Below are 17,293 nucleotides of genomic sequence, written 5' to 3'. Positions count from 1 at the left end.
TGAGAGGCTATGGTCAGCACTGACACACACTGAGAGGCTATGGTCAGCACTGACACACACTGAGAGGCTATGGTCTGCACTGACACACACTGAGAGGCAATGGTGAGCACTGACACACACTGAGAGGCTACGATCATTACTGACACACACCAAGAGGCTATGGTCAGCACTGACACACACTGAGAGGCTATGGTCAGCACTGACACACACCAAGAGGCTATGGTCAGCACTGACACACACCAAGAGGCTATGGTCAGCACTGACACACACCAAGAGGCTATGGTCAGCACTGACACACACTGAGAGGCTATGGTCAGCACTGACACACACCAAGAGGCTATGGTCAGCACTGACACACACCAAGAGGCTATGGTCAGCACTGACACAAATTGAGAGGCTATGGCCAACACTGACACACACCGAGAGGCTATAGTCTGTACTGACCCACACTGAGAGGCTATGGGCAGCATTGACACACACCCAGAGGCTATGGTCTGGACTGACACACACCGAGAGGCTATGGTCAGCACTGGCACACACTGAGAGGCTATGGTCTGCACTGACACACACCCAGAGGCTATGGTCAGCACTGACACACACACAGAGGCTATGGTCAACATTGACACACACTGAGAGGCTATGCTCAGCACTGACACACACTGAGAGGCTATGGTCAGCACTGACACACACTGAGAGGCTATGGTCAGCATTGACACACACAGAGGCTATGGTCAGCATTGACACACACTGAGAGGCTATGGTCAGCACTGACACACACTGAGAGGCTATGGTCAGCACTGACACACACTGAGAGGCTATGGTCTGCACTGACACACACTCCATGAGGCTATGGTCAGCAATGACACACACCGAGAGGCTATGGTCAGCACTGACACACACTGATAGGCTATGGTCAGCACTGACATACAGTGAGAGGCTATGGTCAGTTCTGACACACACTGAGAGGCTATGGTCAGCACTGACACACACTGAGAGGCTATGGTGAGCACTGGCACACACTGAGAGGCTATGGTCTGCACTGACACACACTGAGAGGCTATGGTCAGCACTGACACACACTGAGAGGCTATGGTCAGCACTGACACACACTGAGAGGCTATAGTCTGTACTGACCCACACTGAGAGGCTATGGTCAGCACTGACACATGCTGAGAGGCTATGGGCAGCATTGACACACACCCAGAGGCTATGGTGAGCACTGACACACACTGAGAGGCTATGGTGAGCACTGGCACACCCTGAGAGGCTATGGGCAGCATTGACACACACCCAGAGGCTATGGTCAGCACTGACACACACCAAGAGGCTATGGTCAGCACTGACACACACCAAGAGGCTATGGTCAGCACTGACACACACTGAGAGGCTATGGTCAGCACTGACACACACCAAGAGGCTATGGTCAGCACTGACACACACCAAGAGGCTATGGTCAGCACTGACACACACCAAGAGGCTATGATCAGCACTGACACACACTGAGAGGCTATGGTCAGCACTGACACACACCAAGAGGCTATGGTCAGCACTGACACACACCAAGAGGCTATGGTCAGCACTGACACAAATTGAGAGGCTATGGCCAACACTGACACACACCGAGAGGCTATAGTCTGTACTGACCCACACTGAGAGGCTATGGGCAGCATTGATACACACCCAGAGGCTATGGTCTGGACTGACACACACCGAGAGGCTATGGTCAGCACTGGCACACACTGAGAGGCTATGGTCTGCACTGACACACACCCAGAGGCTATGGTCAGCACTGACACACACACAGAGGCTATGGTCAACATTGACACACACTGAGAGGCTATGCTCAGCACTGACACACACTGAGAGGCTATGGTCAGCACTGACACACACTGAGAGGCTATGGTCAGCACTGACACACACTGAGAGGCTATGGTCTGCACTGACACACACTCCATGAGGCTATGGTCAGCAATGACACACACCGAGAGGCTATGGTCAGCACTGACACACACTGATAGGCTATGGTCAGCACTGACATACAGTGAGAGGCTATGGTCAGCACTGACACACACTGAGAGGCTATGGTCAGCACTGACACACACTGAGAGGCTATGGTGAGCACTGGCACACACTGAGAGGCTATGGTCTGCACTGACACACACTGAGAGGCTATGCTCAGCACTGACACACACTGAGAGGCTATGGTCAGCACTGACACACACTGAGAGGCTATAGTCTGTACTGACCCACACTGAGAGGCTATGGTCAGCACTGACACACGCTGAGAGGCTATGGGCAGCATTGACACACACCCAGAGGCTATGGTGAGCACTGACACACACTGAGAGGCTATGGTGAGCACTGGCACACACTGAGAGGCTATGGGCAGCATTGACACACACCCAGAGGCTATGGTCAGCATTGACACACACTGAGAGGCTATGGGCAGCATTGACACACACCCAGGGGCTATGGTGAGCACTGACACACACTGAGAGGCTATGGTGAGCACTGGCACACACTGAGAGGCTATGGTCTGCACTGACACACACTGAGAGGCTATGGTCAGCACTGACACACGCTGAGAGGCTATGGTCAGCACTGACACAAATTGAGAGGCTATGGCCAACACTGACACACACCGAGAGGCTATGGCCAACACTGACACACACCGAGAGGCTATGGTCAGCACTGACACAAATTGAGAGGCTATGGTCAGCACTGGCACACACTGAGAGGCTATGGTCAGCACTGACACACACCAAGAGGCTATGGTCAGCACTGACACAAATTGAGAGGCTATGGCCAACACTGACACACACCGAGAGGCTATGGTCTGGACTGACACACACCGAGAGCCTATGGTCAGCACTGGCACACACTGAGAGGCTATGGTCTGCACTGACACACACCCAGAGGCTATGGTCAGCACTGACACACACACAGAGGCTATGGTCAACATTGACACACACTGAGAGGCTATGCTCAGCACTGACACACACTGAGAGGCTATGGTCAGCACTGACACACACTGAGAGGCTATGGTCAGCATTGACACACACAGAGGCTATGGTCAGCATTGACACACACTGAGAGGCTATGGTCAGCACTGACACACACTGAGAGGCTATGGTCAGCACTGACACACACTGAGAGGCTATGGTCAGCACTGACACACACTGAGAGGCTATGGTCTGCACTGACACACACTCCATGAGGCTATGGTCAGCAATGACACACACCGAGAGGCTATGGTCAGCACTGACACACACTGATAGGCTATGGTCAGCACTGACATACAGTGAGAGGCTATGGTCAGCACTGACACACACACCAAGAGGCTATGGTCAGTACTGACACACACCGTGAGGCTATAGTCAGCACTGACATACAGTGAGAGGCTATGGTCAGCACTGACACACCCACAAAGAGGCTACTGACATGTACCAATATGTTATGGCAGTGTTTCCCAAACTTTTGACTCCTGAGGACCCCCATTGAGTCACCACTGGAAGCCGGGATCCCCCAAGCAATGTGTGTGATTTAAATTTCAAACATTAAAACAGTAATTCCCCAAAAATACACATGTGCACACTTTTTGCAACGTTACCGTGGCGATAGAAGCTTCGCCCTCTTCACAAGGCAGCGTTAAGCCACATAACATGGCTTAATGTTGCCTTTTAAATAAGGCCCCTTGTCACGCAATGCTTAGCGTGAAAGGGGTGGGCAGTGGGGGTTGTAGTGGGCCTTCCACCGCAACTCCCTTTGATTTTGATGCTGCCCCCTATTTACAAGGGCAGCATGAATAGGAGACTGCACCAAATTAAGACCAGGTAGAGCCAGGTCTTAACTTGGCAAAACGAGGAGAAATCCTTTATTTCTCCTCGTTTTTGCTTTTTCCATGTGGCTTGCCTAGTACAGCACACATGAAAAAGCAAAACGCCTTGGATTGTTTATATTCAGAAAGGTGACCCTTCCTGCACATAAACAATTTTTTTTAATGCAATTTTGTAGCTTCGATGTGTGCTGCATTAAGCAATACATATTGAAGTGACAAAACGGCCTTTCAAGATTGTTTATCTGCAGGACGGGGGACCTTTCTGTACATAAATAATCTTCGCCTGCATGCACACACCCTTGCACTATGGTGCAAGGGTGCCTGCGTTGGGCTACACTACTAAATGTAGCACCAGCACTGGGGGAAACGCAGGGCTGCACCATATTCTTGTAAATATGGTGAAGCCCTGAGTTTCTGAAGAGGCGGAGCCTATCGCTAAGCCAAGGAGGCTAACGACATGCTCCGCCACTTTTGTTGTAAATATCCCCTTAGGATTTTAAAATTCAAAGAGTTTGCACAAAAAACCAATTTAATGGGTGCTGCCACTCTGTGACTAACTTTTAACTGGTTGGTTTTATTTCGCAGTAAAAGGCTCCTGCTCCCGCCAGGGCCAGACTGGAAACCCGAAGCAGCCCTGGCAAATGTTTTCAAACCAGTCGCCATACGATGCGCACCAAGTGCAGTGAGTGAGCCTGACCACTACAAAGGGGGCTTTGGGAAGCTCTCCCCCCAAGAAATTTAGGAAACAGTGGTGCATTCAAAAACACATTTATCATTATATATTAAATTGTATTAGCTTTTAAGGAATAGCAAATTAAGACGTTACTATGCAGTAGGATACGACAATCTTTTTGGGGGTTCTGATTCCTTATTATCACCCTTCAACAGCGCCTCTCATCTCTCCATATCCTCTCCGTCACATGTATTTAATTTGTTTTATAGCATCTCTCATACCATTGTAGGATGTCAGAGCACTTTACATCACACACATATAGAGGCAATGAATCATACGGGTAAATCCTTGTGTAGAAAATGTTACATAAGGCAAAGGGTACTACAAGGTGTAGGATTCACATGTCATTCATACTGGTAGGAATTTTTAAACAGTGCTTGGTCTGGAGAAGCATAATCTTGGGATACAGAACATCACCCAGTGGTTAGCATTGACTTTAACATTAAAAATGTATTTCCGCGCAAATAAACCTTTTTAGCAGCATCAGGATAATGAAGGACTGGGGAAAAACATAAGTTACTAACTTGTACCATGGAGTTTGCAATCAGCTCTTTGATGACAGTTTATAGGTCACTGTGATAGATTACGGTTGTCACGTATGAACTGCACAGTAACAAAAGAATCTCTATGACAAAAGCAGTAACCACGGATCGATGCACATAAAATACTGCAAGTGTCATGTTCTTTGCAGTAGGCATATTAACCCTCTGTGCTACATTAGAAAACTCAAAGCTGCCACTGGACAAATCTCTCATCTTTCCGGCAGGTGCATTGTTCACTGCCTTTATTTTGACATTTTTACTGTTGCTCAAAAACTGCTAATTAGATAAGGAACATTGCAGAGCTTTTCAAACTGCCTCCTGCGGACCTCCTGGGAATGTGTCACGGACCCCAGTTTGGGAAACACTGTGTTATGGTCAACAATGACATACACTGAGAGGCTATGGTCAGCATTGACACACAACGATAGGCCATGATAAGCACTGACACACACTGAGAGGCTACGGTCAGCATTGACACACTCTAAGAGGCTATGGTCAGCATTGAAACACACCAAGAGGCAATGCCAGCGCTGACACACACTGAGAGGCTATGGTCAGCACTGACACACACCCAGAGGCTATGCCAGCGCTGACACACACTGAGAGGCTATGCCAGCGCTGACACACACACTGAGAGGCCATGGTCAGCATTGACACACACCGAGAGGCCATGGTCAGCACTAACACACAGTGAGAGGCTATGGTCAGCATTAACACACACTGAAAGGCTACGGTCAGCACTGACACACACTTAGAGGCTTTGGTCAGCATTGACACACTCAGAGGCTATGGTCAGCACTGACACACACTGAGAGGCTATGGTCAGCATTACCACACACTGAAATTCTATGGTCAGCACTGACACAGACTGAAATTCTATGGTCAGCACTGACACAGACTGAGAGGCTATGGTCAACATTGACACTCACAGTAGGCCTAGGGTCAGCACTGACACGAACTGAGAGGCTATGGTCAGCACTGACACACACCGAGACGCTATGGTCAGCACTGACACACACCAAAGGCTATGGTCAGCACTGACACACACCGAGAGGCTATGGCCAGCACTGACACACACTGAGAGGCTATGGTCAGCACTGACACACACTAAGATTCAACATCAGCTCTGACACACACTGAGAGGCTATGGTCAGCACTGACATACACTGAGAGGCGATGGTCAGCATTGACACACACCGAGAGCAATGGTCAGCATTAACACACACCGAGAGCCTATGGTCAACACTGACACACACCGAGGGGCTATGGTCAGCACGGACACACACCGAGAGGGTATGGTCAGTACGGACACACACCGAAAGGGTTTGGTCAGCAAGGACACACACCGAGAGGCTATGGTCAGCACGGAAACACACCTAGAGGCTAAGGTCAGTACAGACACACACCGAAAGGGTTTGGTCAGCAAGGACACACACCGAGAGGCTATGGTCAGCACTGACACACACCGAGAGGCTATGGTCAGCACTGACACACTGAGAGGCTATGGTCAGCACTGACACACACCGAGAGGCTATGGTCAGCAGTAGGCCTGGGCAGTAAAATCCGTTTCGCTTGAGGAATATGGGTAATTTTGCGTTCCACGGAGAATGCGAAATTACCCAGAATTCTGCGTTTCGCAACTTCTTGCTTGTTCCGTTTTCAAATGCGTGTTTGCGAAATATTTCCCCCAAGCACACAAATAGAGATTGCAACCAGTAAAACAGCATCACGAATAAGCAATTCCACGTATTCGCAGAGATTTTTCACCATTTTGAGGAAATTTGCATAACGCGATTACGCAAAATCCGCCACCCCTATACACACTGACACACACTCCAAGGCTATGGTCAGCACTGACACACACTGAGAGGCTATGGTCAGCATTGACACACACCCAGAGGCTATGGTAAGCACTGACACACAATCAAAGGCTCTGGTCAGCACTGACAGACACCAAGAGGCTACGGTCAGCACTGACACACACTGAGAGGCTATGATCAGCATTGACACACACTGAGAGGGTATGGTCAGCATTGACACACACTGAGAGGCTATGGTCAGCATTGACACACACTGAGAGGCTATGATCCACTCTGACACACACTGAGAGGCTATGGTCAGCTCTGACACAAACTGAGAGGCTATGGTCAGCACGGACACACACTGAGGCTATGGTCAGCACCTACACACACTGAGAGGCTATGGTCAGCATTGACACACACCCAGAGGCTATGGTCAGCACTGACACATAATAAAAGGCTATGGTCAGCACTGACAGACACCAGGAGGCTATGGTCAGCACTGACACGCACTGAGAGGCTATGGTCAGCATTGACACACACTGAGAGGCTATGATCAGCATTGACACACACTGAGAGGCTATGGTCTGCACTGACACCCACTGACAGGCTATGGTCCACTCTGACACACACTGAGAGACTATGGTCAGCTCTGACACACACTGAGAGGCTATGGTCAGCACAGACACACACTGAGGCTATGGTCAGCATTGACACACACTGAGAGGCTATGGTCAGCATTGACACATACTGAGAGGCTATGGTCAGCTCTGACACACACTGAGAGGCTATGGTCAGCATTGACACGCCCTGAGAGGCTATGGTCAGCTCTGACACACACTGAGAGGCTATGGTCAGCATTGACACAGACATACAAACAAACAGACATTTTCCAACTTTGAATACTACCAAAGTTTCTGGTCAGCCTCTGCACCAACTGAGATTCAGTGTTAAAACTTTGAACCTATTTATAAGCAGAGTCGAACTTTGGCATCGCCTTGGCTCACACACTCCGACCCACAGTCCACAAATGGTACACTAATTGACCCACAGTCCAGTCGAATATATGCAGTAAGTGGCGGTCCATAACCAGCACACACAGTGAGGGATAATGCTGAATTGGTACATGCAGTAAGTGCTAGTCAAGAAGTTTCAGTTAAGTCACTGCACACACCGAGGGTCACTAGCCAGTCTCTGTAGAAACACTGAGTCACTGACCTATCGTGCATCAAACTGAAACCATCTTCCAGGCCTGGTAAACACTGAGGTTCAGTCACCAATACACACTGATCTTCCTGGGTGCTCAGTAAGATTCATTGTTCAATCTTGGCAAACTGAGAGCCGGTGGTCAATCTCAGCAGATAAGGAGAGGCACTTTTAATCTTGGCACACACTAAGATTCAGCGAGCAGTCTTTGCACATACAGAGACTCAATGAGCAGCCTTCGTACTCACTGAGACGTGAGGCTTGATTCATAAAGGGCCTCAGCGCTTGTGGTGGAGGACCTGCAGTCTTGAGGGAGTCTACGCACTTGGGGCGGAATCTCTGTTATGAGAATTCTCATTGCAGAGATTCTGCCCTGAGTGTGGAGACTCCTGCAGGACTGTTGGGACCCCGCCACATGTGTGGTTGCCCTTTGTGAATCAGGCCCTCAGTGACCTGTCTTGGAACACACTGAGACTTAGTGACCAGTCTTGGCATACACCAAGACTCAGTGACCAGACTTGGCAAAACTGAGATTCAGTGACCAGTCTTGGCACACATCGAGACTCAGTGGCCAGTCTTGGCACACACCGAGACTCAGAGACCAGTCTTGTTATACACCAAGACTCAGTTACAAATCTTGACACACACTGAGATTCTGTGACCAGTCTTGGCACAAAATGAGACTCGATGACCAGTCTCGGCACACACAGAGCCTCAGTGACCAGTCCTGGCACACACGGAGACTCAGTGACTAGTTTTGTCACACACTGAGACTCAGTGACCAGTCTTAGTACACACTGAGACTCAGTGACCAGTCTTGGCACACACTGATAGTCATTGGAGTGACTTGGCACACATTACCTGAGGATATTACCGTCTGTTCTGTGATATTGTACTCCAGCTACAGGCAGGTAATCCATTCCCACATGTAAAGTTAAACACCGGATTCTGTGATTTCCTCTCTAGGTGGCCAGGAGATCCCTCGTCTACGGAGGCAGGCGATAACCCTGGGAGTGATGATTGCAGTCAACGTATTCATAAACATCGTGCTCTACCGTCTGGGTAAGAAGTGTGGAGTGGACTTTCAGACACCCTAAGACCACCCGTGGCACGGCCTTCTCTGCCTCAGACATGATTAGTAAAACCACAGATGAAAAGAAATAGAAGCTCCTGACTCTACATTGTAACCACAGAATTACAGTGAGGAGGTGTTCGTCGTCCTCAGCAGTAATGTCTCATTCAACGATGTGTCTTAAAAATTATTTAATATGTGCATTCTGCTGGATGATGAAGATGGTGATTATGATGATGATAATGATGATGCTGATGAGGGGATGAGGGAGATGATATTGATGGTGATTATGATGATGATGATGCTGATGAGGGAGATGATAATGATGGTGATTATGATGATGATGATGCTGATGAGGGCGATGATGTTGATGGTGATTAGGATGATGGTTATTATTATTATTGTTAAGTGTTCTGATGTTGCGAGTGACGTAAGGCTCCTGAAGGGGGCTCCCCGGTCAGCGATGGATGATAATGCGTTAGGAAGTGTTACTGTGAAGAGCCTTTGTTGATTAAATGTGCTGTACATACCTGCACTGACTCCAAGTGACTGAAATAGGTGCACAGTCGTTCATGAAATGATTTGTCTAAGAACATATTTGTTCAACTAAGTTTGCTAAACAGACCAAGGTTATGAAGTGTCACTCATGAAGTTGGACAACACCTTTGTTGTGTATCAAACAAGCCTCACCCACAACTAGGAGATTTGGGGTTCACCAATCCCAAGAAAACTTTGAAAAAACATTATTATTATTGTAAATACAGAGCATTCCTGTCCTTTCCCGATCATGCAGCGCAGTACGGTCCATTCCTGTCCTTGCCCTGTCACGCAGCGCAGTACGGTGCATTCCTGGCCTTTCCCCGTCATGCAGCGCAGTACGGTGCATTCCTGCCCTTTCCCTGTCACGCAGCGCTATACGGTGCATTCCCACCCTTTCCCTGTCACGCACGGCAGTACGGTGCATTCCTGCCCTTTCCCTGTCACGCAGCCCAGTACTGTGCATTCCCACCCTTTTCCTGTCACGCAGCGCAGTACGGTGCATTCCTGTCCTTGCCCTGCCACGCAGCGCAGTACGGTGCATTCCTGTCCTTTCCCTGTCATGCAGCGCAGTACGCTGCATTCCTGCCCTTTCCCTGTCACGCAGCGCAGTACGGTGCATTCCTGCCCTTTCCCTGTCACACAGCGCAGTACAGTGCATTCCTGCCCTTTCCCTGTCACGCAGCCCAGTACTGTGCATTCCTGTCCTTTCCCTGTCACGCAGCGCAGTACGGTGCATTCCTGGCCTTTCCCTGTCACGCAGCGCACTACGGTGCATTCCTGGCCTTTCCCCGTCATGCAGTGCAGTACGGTGCATTCCCGCCCTTTCCCCGTCACGCAGCGCAGTCCGGTGCATTCCTATCCTTGCCCTGTCACGCAGCGCAGTACAGTGGGATGCAGTGGTAATTTCTTCTGGTAATTTCTCAATGCAAAACCCTCATGCTACGTCTATTTACTGCTGAAAAGGTGTTGGGCCCTTGATACCATGTATTGCCTTCAGGAGACTTTCAATGATCATGAACAGTCAAAAATGCAATTATTATTTAAGCCAATGAAGAGATTTGTTGAGTATTTTAAAGGGTTTTATTTTCTAGTCAAAAGTCAAGTTTTTTTTCTCTGACCCTTTATTCATTAGTAAAATTTCAATCAGGTTACAGAATTTGGAAAACAGGAAAAATAGCATTAATACAGAACATATTACAGTCTGCATTTAAGCAGCACATATAGAAAAGAAAATGTGGCACAAAATATCAGTCAAAATCAATCAATCATAGCATTTATAGAGCGCACTACTCACCCGGAGGGTCTCAAGGCGCTAGGGGGGGGTCCGCTACTGCTCGAACAGCCAGGTCTTGAGTTGCTTCCTGAAGGCGAGGTGGTCCTGGGTCCGGCGGAGGTGGGTCAGGAGGGAGTTCCAGGTCTTGGCGGCCAGGTAGGAGAAGGACCTTCCTCCTGTGGTGGCTCATCGGATGCGGGGGACGGCGGCGAGGGCGTGGCCGGTCGATCGAAGCTGGCGTGTGGGAGCGTAGAAGTTGAGGCGGCTGTTGAGGTATCCTGGGCCTTGGTTGTGGAGGGCCTTGTGTGCGTGGGTGAAGAGTCGGAAGGTGATTCTCTTGTTGACCGGGAGCCAGTGCAGGTCTCTCAGGTGTCCGGAGATGTGGCTGCGACGGGAGATGTCCAGGATGAGTCGTGCTGAGGCGTTCTGGATCCGCTGGGGTCTCTTCTGAAGTTTGGCGGTGGTTCCAGGGTAGAGGGAGTTGCCGTAGTCCAGGCGGCTGGTGACGAGGGCCTGGGTGACCGTCTTCCTGGTCTCGGTGGGGATCTTAGGGGTGGTGTTTGATAACCGCCTGAACTTCCTACCTCATGGAAATCAGATTTCCTATTCAGCTTTTCATAAACTACGGCTCATAAAACAAATCTTGCCTTTCCTACCTGAAAATGCTGGAAAAACCCTGGTCACTTCCCTGGTTTTATCCACCTTAGATTACTGCAACGCTCTGTTCTTGGGCGCCCAAGAGAAGGTGCTTCAAAAAATGCAAATCATTCAGAATGCTGCGGCCAGGCTACTTGGGCGCATTCCAAAATACCAGTCAGTGTCAGCTACCATAAGACAGCTGCACTGGTTACCGGTGAGAAAGAGGATCGAATTCAAGTCCCTCTGCCTAGTATACACAGCTTTACATAATATCGGACCTGCTTTCTTCACCCAAAATCTTATCCCTTACCGTCCTGCGAGAACGTTACGCTCATCCTCTTTACAGGAACTACTGGTACCAAATCGGTAGCGTGGGGTGATAGAAGATTCCTTGTAGCTGCCCCGAAATTGTGGAATACTGTTCCACTTGCAATCAAATCGAGTACCTCTCTCTGGATGTTTCGCAAACAGCTTAAGACCTGGCTGTTTAAACAATAAAAACTTCAGTTCCCCTTGATGGTTATACACTGCAGAAACTTCAGCGCAGAGATGCCCTTTGTTCGCGCTATATAAATGTTTCAATAAATAAATAAATAAGTTTGCAACATTTGCTAGGAAAAATGTTACATACTAATTCCTCCTTCCTGCCACATCGCAGCAGGACGGATATTTTAACTAACACTGGTACATTGGCACAATCACAAGAATGGAAAGTTCAAAGTGGCCTTGACTCCTTCATGGTTTTGAGGCAAACTGACAAAGTCTACGCATTCTCTCTTCTCTTTAATGGGAGTCACAGCCTTGATGGATTCGCAAGCAGCCATGTTTGTAAGGCCCCAAAACAAACAAACACAAAAGAGTATTCATTTCTTGTAAATCAGCCCATTATGTTTCCCTCCCTTATACTAATACCCCTTATAAATGTTTACCTAGCCAAGCTATTAGTTTAACCCCATTGATGCTGCCGTCGGACGTTGAACGTTCGGAGCACTACCTGGCTGGTGCTGCAAACGTTCAACGGCCGACGCAGCCTCGCATACTCTGTGGAACGCCCACACTGCACCGAAATAACGGCCGCAGTAAATGGGTTAAAGCAGCTTTTTCTATTATTTGTGCACAACATACAAAAAAAAATGTGCAATGTGCAACATAGCATTATTATGATTTAGAGTAAATTTTAAAAGCGCACACAGTTAATACAGTGCACACAGTTAATACAGCGCACACAGCAACATGCTTTAATGTTTTAGATAGCTTTTCATGCATAAAGCATTGAGCCCCATGTGTAGTGTTTGGTGCATTTGTTAATTCACACACATTATAAAAAGAGGTGTTATAAACTGAAGTATATATATATATATATTTTTTCAAATATGCAACAAGCCAAAGTCTCTTAAGACAGAAATAGTGAATTTAGATTACAAGGATGAACTGGAAGGAGAGAAACACATTCTATTAATCTTCAAAAGCTAAAAAAGACCACTTTTCTCTACACTGCAAAAACACATGTTAATTCAGCACAAGCATTTCAGACTGACTAGGCCTCACTTTCATATTTTTCATGTGCATGTGTTTAACCCCTTCCATGCTCATGACGAGCTCAGAGCTGGAGCTGTGCTTATGACGAGCTGACCTTGTCATGAACAATGGGATTATCAATCAATCAGCACAGGAGGGGAAAAGTCATAGCAGCCAAGGTGTTAACCTTGCACCAAAATGTGTGCGGCAATTTAAACGCAGTCTGTGTGAAGCACATAAATAAACAATGCCTGACTCCAGATGGAATCTGCTCCATCAAGTGCATTCCCGCCCTTTCCTTGTCATGCAGCGCAGTATGGTGCATTCCTACATAACTTAATCTCTCCTCTTTGTTTTTTCTCTACCTCTCCTTCTCTCTCTCTCTCTCTCTCTCTCTCTCTCGCTACCTCTCCCTCTCTCTCCCTCTCCCCTCTCTCTCTCTCCTTCTCCCTCTCTCTCTCCCTCTCTCTCCGTCTCCCCTCTCTCGCTCTCCCTCTCTCCTCTCTCTCTCTCTCTCTCTCTCTCTCCCCCTCTCTCCCTCTCCCTCCCTCTCTCTCTCTCTCTCTCTCTCCCTCTCTCGCTCTCTCTCCCCCACTCCCTCTCCTCTCTCCCTGCCCCTCCTCTCCCTCCTTTCTCCCTCTTCACTCACTCTCTCCCTCTCCCTCTCTCTCCCTTCCTCTCCTCCCCCTCTCTCCTGCCCCCCCTGCAGTGGAGAGAGCAGTCTTCTACAGCCCCAGGGTGCAGAGCTCTGCTTGTCTCAGAGATGAGGCTGGAGGTGGTCCAGGGTCTTCCCAGAATCCTCTGCGCTCTATTCTGAAAACCTCTCTCTGCCTCCATCCAGGTAAACACCCTTTCATCTCTTGTTTCTGCATGTTATGGTGCATGACATGTTCATGTGTGTTAGGGTTCTGCCATGTTGGTGACGTCACTCTGGGACAGTAGATGCTGAAAGTGAGTGCGGGGGTTGATGACGCAGGGATGACGCAGTCTGGGGTAGTAGTGGTAAATGCAGGCTTCTTACTACTACCGAGGGCAGCTCGAGGGACATATCTGCCTCACACCAGTGGTGGAGCAAGGGTGCCAAGAGCTCTGAAGCAGCTACAGTTGCAGAGCAGAGGGCCCCTCACAGCCCTGGGGCCCCTCACAGCCACGGGGCCCCTCACAGCCCTGGGTCCATCACTGCCCTGGGGCCCCTCACAGCCCTGGGCCCCTCACAGCAAGGGGCCCCTCACAGCCCTGGGGCCCCTCAAAGCCCTGGGGCCCCTCACAGCCTTGGGGCCCCTCACAGCCCTGGGGCTCAGTGCCACTGCACCTGCTGCATGCTTGGTAGGTACGCCCCTGCCTCACACCCTTTCACCTCACACACTCACATGTAAATATGTTCTTAACATGTCATGTTGTATGTAGTAGACTGTACAAGCTCAGATCCCTCACAGCCTTGGGCCCGGTGCCACTGTACCTGCTGCAGCGCTTGGTAGGTACGCCCCTGCATCACACCCTTCCACCTCACACTCTGACATGTAAATATGTTCCTAGCATGTCATGTTGTATGTACTAGTCTGTTCAAGCTCACACCCCTCACAGTCCTTCCTCCCTGGCCTGTGGTACCTCCAGCCCTGCTGATGCTCTTGTGTTACTGTGGACAGCACTTCTATCCACAGCTGAGCAGAGACACAAACACACAGAGGGTTGTGTGTCAGTGTCATTGACTAAAATAATGCCTGACTTTAATATAGTGTCTAAAATATCATTTACAAAAAGTGAATCTCTCTGAGTGTACATTTTCTGACTCTAATGTGTGATTCTTAAGGCTCAATATCTCTGTCAGACAATATTTATTCCTCAATATTCTGCTGCCAGAGCCACAAAGAGGAGTCACTCTCAGATCACAACAAACATTTCAACACTTTGTTGCATGAACCACTTTACACTTGGCTTCCACTGTCTCTGCCAACTCCCTGCCTCTCCTTTATTCATTTATCTATTTTACTCTCTTTCTCTCCTTCTCTCTCACGTTTTCGCTTCCTTTCTTTCTTCTTTCTCTGCTTTTCCCTCCCTATATCCCTCTGATCCTCTCTGTACATGTCTCTTCCTACTCCTTCCCTCTATTTCTTTGTACCTGCCTCTCCCTCCTCCCTGGATCCTCTCTGTACCTGTCTCTCCCCCTTCACCCTCCCTCTCTCTGTACCTGTCACTCCCAACTCCTTTCCTCTATCTCGTTGCCCCTGTCTCTCCCTCTCTCCCTCTCACTGTACCTGTCCCCACCCCTCCTGGCTCTCTGTACCTGTCTCTCCCTCTATTTCTCTGTACCTGTCCCTCCCTCCCCCTCTCCCTGTCTCCCTGTACCTGTCTCTCTCTCCCTCCCCCTCTCCCTGTCTCTCTGTACCTGTCCTTCCCTCCTCTGTACCAGATTCCCAGTACAACCCTCCTGACAGACAAGGACGTCTCCCTGGACAGAGCTGCCCCAGGGTGAGGAATGAGCCTGGAACAGAAGATTCCTCTCCATGGAGAGATTTACAGCCTCATCTGAGACAGACTCTGTGTCTACACAGAGGTGAGAGAAATGTACCTTTTAACTTTCTACACACATTTGTTTTTGAATAAATATACATGTTGTTCTGGATATTTACATGTTAAATACAAGACTGGAACAGAACACTATTTGTTTTGAATGTACCTTACAGGTCACTGCCTTTCGTACATTGAAAACCACCTGTGCTCTTGGACAGCCCTGAACAAATACTCTGCATATACTTCAGGATTACCATTGCTTGGCCTTTTTGTAAACACTGACATCCATTAGATGGACACAGGATAAACAAAATTAGAATAGAAGTAATATGGTAATTATCCGTCACTATGTAAACTATACACCGTACTATCACACTATAGTTAGGGTCGTCTGGCAAGCGAGCTAGAAGGAGTGTGTTTGGAGGTGCGCTACTTACAATATTTTGAAAGAGTTTGATTATATTCAATTGAACGTTATAACTATAACTTTGTAATTTCTAATTGTGCAATTTGATTGATTTTTATAGGAAAAATAAAGATTTCCTAGCTATAATTAAGCTTTAACGTTTGTTTTTTTTCTTTAAATTTCAATGATATTTTAATGTCTTTCAAATCATAGAGTTCAATCTCATTGAGAGGAGTGTTATTACGTAGAGGTTCGTACCATACAGAGGACTGTGTCGCACAATGTAGTGTTTTAGAGTGGGATATTGTAGAGCGTAATACAGTAGAGTATAGTGGGATAGCGTACAATGAATTAAAATATGATAGAGTGGAGTGGTGCCTCGTAGAGGTGAGTGGCTCGTATATACCAGTTCAGTGGCGTAGTGTACAGTTGAGTAAACTGTCATAAATGTTAGTGGCTTGTCATACAGTACAGTGGACGTGTGTTGTAAAGCATTGGAAAGTCTTGTAGAGTGTTCTACAGTGGAGTGTTGTTGGATAGAGTTGAGTATAGAGTTGCAAAGCGGGCTTTATGTGGTTGCATTGGAGAACAGTGTCGTAGGGCGGTATACAATGTAGTAGAGTTTTGTAGATTACAGATGAAAAGAGTGAAGGAGAGTGTGGTAGAGTTCAGCAATGTAGAGAGGAATGTTGAACAGTGGTGTAGAGTATGTAGATTGTAGAGAAGTGTAGTCAATTGGAGTTGTGTAGTGTTATGTTGTAGTGTGGAGTGGAGTAGAGTCGCTGTCGTAGCACAGCATGTAGTAAAGTGTCAGAGAGCGGGGTGGTATGGCATACAGTGGAGTGAACTGTCTTTTGTTACTCTGTTGGAAAGTGTCATACAGTGGAGTATAGTGTAGAGGCACAGAGTGAAATAGAGTGTTGTGGAGTGGAGATGAGTAAAGTGTGCTACAGTGTGGTGGGGGAATCGCATCAAGTGTGATAGAGTTGATTATCAAAGAGTTTTCTAGAGAGGAGTGGTGTAGAGCAGAGCGGTGAAATCCTGTGGAATTGTAGCAGGGATTTTGCTCCTACACAGAACTGTGTGTAGAGACTTGGAACCTCAGTGAATTAGGGTGTGCCTAAGCTTATTAGTACCCAATATCCCCTACCAGACTAGCAATCAGTGTCTCATTGGTTCTTCCATAACACCAATGATTAGACAACCCAGAACATGG

At 48.2% G+C, this 17,293-nt stretch overlaps 1 protein-coding gene across 1 annotated transcript in view; it reads left to right on the top strand.

Annotated features, from left to right (window-relative positions):
* Window positions 1–8,795: 8,795 nt before the first annotated feature.
* The window catches only part of LOC144770012 (butyrophilin subfamily 1 member A1-like), a 247,520-nt gene continuing 239,022 nt past the window's right edge, over window positions 8,796–17,293 (top strand). The window contains exons 1-4 of the mRNA XM_078654205.1: window positions 8,796–8,865; window positions 9,085–9,180; window positions 13,870–14,001; window positions 15,571–15,714. Coding sequence (XP_078510331.1) covers window positions 8,796–8,865; window positions 9,085–9,180; window positions 13,870–14,001; window positions 15,571–15,714 — 442 coding nt within the window. The remainder of the gene's footprint in view (window positions 8,866–9,084; window positions 9,181–13,869; window positions 14,002–15,570; window positions 15,715–17,293) is intronic.

The sequence above is a fragment of the Lissotriton helveticus genome, chromosome 7, assembly GCF_964261635.1.
Source record: "Lissotriton helveticus chromosome 7, aLisHel1.1, whole genome shotgun sequence".
Classification (NCBI taxonomy): Eukaryota; Metazoa; Chordata; class Amphibia; order Caudata; family Salamandridae; genus Lissotriton; species Lissotriton helveticus.
Note: the sequence above shows the minus strand (reverse complement) of the source record. Positions and strands in the feature narration are given on the sequence as shown.